Source organism: Talpa occidentalis, unplaced genomic scaffold (genome assembly GCF_014898055.3).
Source record: "Talpa occidentalis isolate TD23 unplaced genomic scaffold, MPIMG_talOcc4v2.1 talOcc4.12, whole genome shotgun sequence".
Classification (NCBI taxonomy): domain Eukaryota; kingdom Metazoa; phylum Chordata; class Mammalia; order Eulipotyphla; family Talpidae; genus Talpa; species Talpa occidentalis.
The window spans coordinates 81,265,296-81,273,210 of NW_023601212.1; the positions used below are offsets into that span (position 1 = coordinate 81,265,296).

At 40.3% G+C, this 7,915-nt stretch overlaps 2 protein-coding genes across 2 annotated transcripts; both read left to right on the top strand.

The window, feature by feature from the left end:
• The first annotated feature begins 527 nt into the window (after positions 1-527).
• On the top strand, positions 528-1,466 carry LOC119241620 (olfactory receptor 2AE1-like). The gene has a single exon (XM_037507038.1). It carries the CDS (start codon positions 528-530, stop codon positions 1,464-1,466), a length of 939 nt encoding a protein of 312 aa, XP_037362935.1.
• Positions 1,467-6,915: 5,449 nt separating this feature from the next.
• Positions 6,916-7,860, top strand: LOC119242338 (olfactory receptor 2AE1-like). Its single transcript, XM_037508061.1, has one exon. The coding sequence runs from the start codon at positions 6,916-6,918 to the stop codon at positions 7,858-7,860; it is 945 nt and encodes a 314-aa protein (XP_037363958.1).
• The last annotated feature ends 55 nt before the right edge of the window (positions 7,861-7,915 follow it).

The window sequence follows — 7,915 nt, forward strand, 5'->3', positions numbered from 1 at the left end:
AACAAGAATAAAGGGTGGAAATTTCAGTCCTAGCCCCCTGACCTCCTGCAAGGGGTGAGGGACTGGAAGTTGAATCGTTCCTCAATGGCCAAGAATAAATCAGTCATGTCTATGTGATGAGGTTGCCACAAAATCCCAACAGGACAAGGCCTGGAGAGCTTCCAGGTTGTGATATGTGGTGGTCTGGGGAGAATAGAGCGCTTGCAGAGAGCGTGGAGGGTCTGCGTCATTACCCATAGCTCACCTCCTGCCTCTCACCATCGGACTGTGGATTCATTCCTTAATTACCTTTGAAATTCATTGGTGGAAGAGTGCATAAGTGAGTTTCCTAAGTTCTGTGTGTCATTTTAATTTTCTTTTTAAGTGGTTATTTCAATCATCATAGCTATTGAAAAATTAGAGATAGAAAAACTTATCTTCAAAAATTCCCTATTAAAAGATGTTGCTGCCAGATTTACTGAACCCCAGGATTTCTGACAGCATGTTGTTCATCTCTACTTGTTTTCCCAGGGCCTGAAGAAGGGGAAATGTGGCAGAGAAATAAGACCTCAGTGGTATACTTCATCCTGGAAGGACTCTTTGATGACTCCCTCACACATGTCTTTCTTTTCTCCCTGACCATGCTGGTCTTCCTTGTTGCAGTGAGTGGCAATGCCCTCACCATTCTCCTCATCTGTGCTGACCCCCGGCTGCACAAACCCATGTACTTCCTGCTCAGCCAGCTCTCCCTCATGGATCTGATGCACGTGTCTACCACCATCCCCAAGATGGCGACCAACTACCTATCTGGCAAGAAGGTCATTTCCTTTGTGGGTTGTGCAACCCAACACTTCTTTTATTTGTCTATTGGTAGTGCTGAGTGTCTTCTCCTAACTCTCATGTCCTATGACCGCTATGTTGCCATCTGCCATCCTCTGCATTACACTATTCTCATGAACAGAAAGGTGACACTGATGATGGCTGTCATGTCATGGTTGGGAGGATCCATGATCTCCTTAATTCTCACAGTGACCTTGATGCATTTCCCTTTCTGTGGACCTCGAAATATCCACCACTTCTACTGTGAGCTTCCAGCTGTTGTGAAGTTGGTATGTGGAGATGTTACTGTTTATGAGACCACAGTGTACGTCACTGGTATCATTTTAATCCTTCTCCCCATCCTCCTGGTTGCTACATCTTATGTCTTTATCATCCACAGTGTCATTCAGATGCGTTCAGCTGGGAGTAAGAGAAATGCCTTTGCTACTTGTAGCTCTCATGTCACTGTGGTTTCTCTCTATTTTGGTGCCTGCATCTTCTCATATATGAGACCCAGGTCCCAGCGCACTCCACTGCAAGACAAAGTTGGTTCTCTGATCTACAGTATCATCACTCCCTCACTGAACCCTCTGATTTATACTCTCCGCAATAAGGACGTAGCAAAGGCTGTGAGGAGAGTGCTGGGGAGAGACAGCATCTCTCAATGATTGCAGTGGTAGTTGTCTTTAGTATAAAATTAGAATGGATTGAACTCATTAAATCAATCTGGTAAACCTCTAATATTTCTCAAGGGTTCAGACTTCTGATGCTCTTTGATTATGATTATTCAAAAATGGAGTAGTTAACACAAAATCAGTGTTCTAATTTTATCCCTGGCCTCTAAGCACCAATTGTATTTGCTATAGTCCATTGTTATAGTACATATAGCTGCTATAACAAAAATATATGCTGAGAGTTAAACAGCAAACATATCTTTTTTCCAGTTTTGGAGATAGGGAAGTTGAATTTTGGGGCCTCCCTGGTTGTGCAAGGGATTAAGCACCACACTATGAAGCAATCCGCAGCCTCTGCAGCACGAATTCGATCCCAGGCTGGCCAGAGAGAGAGAAACCCACATGGTGAGACAGACCTCTTCTGTCTCGTCTGCTGCTCCCCTCAGCAGTGTATTTCAGTCAGTCTGCTAGTTCTGTTCCCCACCCTGTCTCTTGTGGATCCTCTCACCCCACCCCCCCCCCCGCCTCTCTGGCCTGTACCCCAGCTCTTGTATGCATAAATAAATAAATCTTTTTTTAAAAAAGGGAAGTTGAATTTTAATGTGCTGGCATATTTGGTATCTAGTGAGTTCTAGACCTTGGGTCTAGTGAACTCTTGGTTCTTAGACGGACATCTTCTATCATGGTGGATGGTGTGTGTTCTCTGGGTTTTCTTACTAATTCTATTAATGACCTAATCATCCCCTAAAACCCCCCACCTCCAAATACCAGAACAGTGGGCATTAATTTTCAACATATGAATTTTGGGGACACAAAAAACACTTAGTGTATATACCAAGTATGCCTCAGTATATCTTTAAGAGAATTGCCAAAATTTTTTCAATATCCTTTAAATGAAGACATATAAAGGCAATGGCACTTTGAAAAATGATAAAAAGGTAATGATATAAAGATCCTTTCCCATGATTATTTTTATTAACAAAAATATGTGTAAACATGAAATGCCAGCAGTATTTCATTCTTGTGACCCCACATCATTCCCTTAGTATAAGTTGTTTTATGTCACTTGCATTTGATGAGTATCAATTAAGACAAATTCTTAACCCAATAAGATATACTATACTTGTTTAGTTATTTGTTTTATCTCTAAGTCCAGAGGGGGAAGGACCATGCTTGCTTTTGATGACCCACACATGTTAGCCAATATGATGTTTGGGACATAGTGTCAAAATAGAAATCAATGAATTGTATAGATGCCACAGCTACCTTCACTAGAAATATGTAATGTCCTGGTGAAAGGAGAGTACTGGGTAAAAGCATGAACAATAGGTTTTGAAGAAAGTAGTGATAATTGAATCTATTCAAAGAATTAACCACAAAATATATTGTGAAATAAGACATTTTAATATCTGAATTGAGAGAGTGAGAGAAGTAGAATAGCTTAATTTATCTTTAGAATGAATAGAAATATGGGGTATGAGAATGTGAGAGGAGGAAATAAGAAGGAGGGGTAGGAATATGCCATTTTCTTCTTTTGCTCCCTTATCTACATAGTCTCACATGGAATTAATGTGATCATTAACATTCTGGATGGCCAGCAGTAAAGATGGGGAATACTAGCAGTAATTGCCTGGCCTCACTGCTTGACTTCTTTTCAAAAGGATCCTGTGGGCAATAGAGCTAGGTCTTTCTAGGATTGTTTAATAGGTTGGATGGAAAGAAGGTAGAAAGATCTGGGTTCTAAGATGAAAAACTATCCACAGGGTCTAGGAATTGTCCTAGAATTGGTTAATTGGCCCAAGATATTCCAATTCCCTTGTTATCTTCCGAATCTCATTCCTCACAACATCTCATTCCCTTGACCCCTAAAAAACAACCTCCAAGTTAAGCCCTTTGGGAATGCTTATATCAGTGCCTACAGCAAGTCTAATTGGCATCTTCAGTACTGATTTCCAACAGAGATTCAGATCTGTCCTCTGGGTTGGAATCCCTGATGCCATATGCTAAGTGTCCTCAATTTATCTCAGTTGACATCATAGGTCCTCTGAGTTAGGGGTAAGGTTTATTTTTACAGGAGATGCTCCTTACCCTTCATGATTGGTTCCTATCAGACCAAGTGTGTCCTCCTTCTAACCCCCGTGATTTCTGCTGAGGAAGCATTCATGCAGTGAGGGAGGGAAGAGCTTAAAATAACAGTGCTAGAGCCAAAATTCTTATTTCATTAAGTAGGAAAAGAGTGTAAATCCAAGCAAAAAGTGCCTGGAGTGACCCAAAGTAGCAGAAAAATTAGAATAGATTTTTCTTTTGACTGTGGACTCATAAATCATTACGCACATATAACTGTAGCTTCTTAATCAGATAACATTAAAGGAAATTCCTGTTGCTCCTACTCTCATTGCCATTTTGGGATGCAGAGACAGCTTACATATAACTTTAGAGGTAGAGGAAGCATATTCATGACTGAAAGAGCAATCTAGTAGAGGTTTAGTCAAGTTCAATTACTTCACATGTCCTGATGGAATTAAAATCTTAGCAAATTGAAAGAGCACCACAGAATTACATGTACTATTGCTTCTGCTCCCGTTCTGTTGCAGGTTAGTTATGTCCACAATGTATGTAGACATCATTCTCTTTGTCATTCACTAGTAAATGGAGATTTCCTGGGTCAGAGAAGAAATTCTGATGCGCACCCCAGGAAAGTCTCCTTTGGATGATCAGTAGCCAATGTGTGAGTCAGTGCGGACCTTCTCTGCCCTCTCTATTTCACTTCTGTACTTGATGTACCCACAGGTCTTTACAGAGCATATTCCAGGTAAGATAATATTGGGGAGTAAATTATCCAGTGTGTATTTATTAGAAACTGGAATCATCTCACATTGTCATGTAATTTTTCCATCCCTTCAGTCAAAGGGTCATATTTCATCAATCTAGGAGGAAAAGTTTACGAGAAGACAGATAAAAAAAATCATCTGAGGATCACAAAACAAGATGGGAAATTATTAGGAGTGTCATCTAGAGGAGAATGTGAGATATGAGTCAGGGGGTGGGAAATTTATGCTATAATGATAACAGAGGGAGCCAGAGCTAATGAGGAAGGAGATAGGGAGCTGCTTGGACACTTAAGTTAAAGGGAAACATGTAGATATCTTAACTGGGTTGGAGTGATCAGGCAAAGTTGAGCTTTTAGTCCAGAAAAGGCTGCAATTAAATAAGTGTGAGGCGACAGCCAAGTAGCTGCATTAATAGGGAGAGAGATAAAAGTGGCTCTTTTTTAATTGGACAATGCATGTAGTTCTGATTTCTTTACTTCAGATAGTAGTAGAGAATCTAGAATGCGCAGAGATCTAGGGAGATCTTCAGGAGAAAAAAAACCACAAAAGAAACAGTGTCATTATTTTGGTCATCAATGTAGATAAAAACAAATTTTGCCTTCACCGTAAATATCAAGCCCTGAATCTGATCAATATTCATAAGAGACTTGGATAAAGGGACAATTGGGGAATTTGGTTGATTAAATATCATGAACCTATTTTTGTCATTCTGATTGAGAATGAAGAATATACTTGTTTGTTTCCAAGTGTGAAGTACGGAGGCTTTGTTATCTGTCAATGTGGAAGCATGTACATCTCTTAAAACCATTCTTAATCTCCAAATACAGTACCAAGTTATCCTTCCAACTAACATGACAAGGGGACAATAGAGAGCATGTTAACTTTTTCCTCTAGAAGAGGATAAAAAGGCACCAACCCTTTATCCCAAAGAGGATACGAAATCCTTTTTTATCTTTAGGTAAAATTCCTTCTACTCTTATCTGATTCATACTCCCCTTTTATATCTTGTTACTTAGTACTGAGATATAAAGTTAACTATCATTGATATATATTAATATATATTAAAATATCTTAATTAGAAGAGGATGACAGTGGGAAATAAAACAATAATTGATTAATATGTGTATCTACTGAACATCATCAAAATAGGGAAGAAACACCTATAACTAAAACAGTTTTTACTTCTGCAGTTGCTCACATGGTCATATCTGGTGTTTATAACCACGTCCTTTCGCTAACCATCCCTTATTTCCTTTGCTCACTGTTAGTCATGGTTCCTTGTCCAAACCTTCATTTGAAAAATTTTGGTCATTAGTAGTCCTATGTGAAATAGATTGTTATAGTTTCCCACTGGCTTTTATCACAGAACACTTCAGGACAGAAAATCACCCTAGTATATTTCCAGCAATGCAGAAATCCAGACATGCTCCTCCTCATCCCTGTGGCATAGCGGCAACTCAACCTCCTTGCCAGTGAGTGTCAATCACACCAGCCGGTTACTATACTATTCATTGCCTGTTGATTCACTGACAGGAGAAGCCCAAAGAGGCAGAGATCGTTCTCAACTCCAGTGAATGGAATTATTGTTTGTGCCCTGGTAGAGATTTCTGCCTTGGAACTGAGAACTCTAAAACAGCAAAGCATGTACAGGAAAAGGCACAAAAATTTTGCTGGTGGGTATTATAGCGGTTGTAGCGAGTAGCTTGTTCCTACTTCTACTTCTTGAGCCCAAGTCTTATGAATGCTGACTATGGGATAAACGCCACTGGTAATGGATGTACAAATTTGAATAAGTATCACCTCCAGGAAGACACTTCTCTAGCAGTGCAAGGTGCTGCTTACTTAGCTATTGTAACTGAATTGTCAAAAGGCCAATCCACTGTTCTAGAAACCAGTTGTTTCAGCGTGATGGAGAAAATGGGAAGGTAAGCACGCCACCAATTCCAGAATAACAAAACAAGACTGATTTCATGTGTGGGGGGCACAGCCCCTGGTTGTAGGTTCCAGCCTGCTATTGACTTTCCACACTTTATAGCCATGATCCTTTTCTGAACACTCTCCCTATGGACTCCAAGTTCTAGTGTAAGAAACAAAGGTGACAGACTTACACAGACTGCCAAACCAGCTTCCACAACTGCATATACAATTTTGCCAAATTTCTGTACAATCCACTGAAAGACTATGTATGTATAAGTCTCTTGTTCAGTTTCTCTAAATGTTGACGGATGTATTTTTTAAAAAATATATAGTTACTTATAAAAAGTATATCTGCATTTAATATAGGATAGATAATATACTTATAAAGAGATACATATAAATATACACGTGTGTGTCTCTCCTCCCTACTTAATGAGAAGGAAGTCTTGTTTTGAAACTTGGTACTTAATACAGTGTAGATATTCTGGAATTTTAAAGTGATAAAGTTTGTGAAGAGAAACTATGTTCTCTCTTTTTAAAAAAGGTTATGTCAATAATTAGAGCCATTGGTAATTATAAATTGGAAATTTGTTCTTCAAAAATTCTTTGAGAAAAAGGTGCTAATTCTCAGGTATGTTGAATGACAGTACTTCAGATATCACATTCCTGATTTCCCAGGGACCGAGGAAAGGGAGATGTGGCAGAGGAATAAGACCTCGGTGGTAGATTTCATCCTGGAAGGACTCTTTGATGACTCCCTCACACATGTCTTCCTTTTCTCCCTGACCATGCTGGTCTTCCTTGTTGCAGTGAGTGGCAATGCCCTCACCATTCTCCTCATCTGCGCTGACCCCCGGCTGCACAAACCCATGTACTTCCTGCTCAGCCAGCTCTCCCTCATGGATCTGATGCACGTGTCTACCACCATCCCCAAGATGGCGACCAACTACCTATCTGGCAAGAAGGTCATTTCCTTTGTGGGTTGTGCAACCCAGCATTTCCTCTATTTGACTATGGGTTGTGCTGAGTGTCTTCTCCTAACTCTCATGTCCTATGACCGCTATGTTGCCATCTGCCATCCTTTGCATTACACTATTCTCATGAACAGAAAGGTGACACTGATGATGGCTGTCATGTCATGGTTGGGAGGATCCATGATCTCCTTAATTCTCACAGTGACCTTGATGCATTTCCCTTTCTGTGGACCTCGAAATATCCACCACTTCTACTGTGAGCTTCCAGCTGTTGTGAAGTTGGTATGTGGAGATGTTACTGTTTATGAGACCACAGTGTACATCAGTGGCATCATTTTAATCCTTCTCCCCATCCTCCTGGTTGCTACATCTTATGTCTTTATCATCCACAGTGTCATTCAGATGCGTTCAGCTGGGAGTAAGAGAAATGCCTTTGGTACTTGCAGTTCTCACCTCATAGTAGTTTCTTTTTTTTTTGGTGCCTCCATCTTCTCATATATGAGACCCAGGTCCCAGCACACACCACTGCAAGACAAAGTTGGTTCTCTGTTCTACAGCATCATCACTCCCACCCTGAACCCTCTGATTTATACTCTCCGTAATAAGGATGCAGCAAAGGCTGTAAGGAGAGTGCTGGGGAGAGACAGCATCACTCAAAGGCTATAATTGTAGTCAACACTAAGACACTATCCTGTGGGCTTTAAAACACTAACTTACTGAA

Excerpts from the sequence above, each read along its gene's own strand:
- LOC119241620 (XM_037507038.1), top strand. The coding sequence starts at position 528 with ATGTGGCAGAGAAATAAGACCTCAGTGGTATACTTCATCCTGGAAGGA.
- LOC119242338 (XM_037508061.1), top strand. The coding sequence starts at position 6,916 with ATGTGGCAGAGGAATAAGACCTCGGTGGTAGATTTCATCCTGGAAGGA.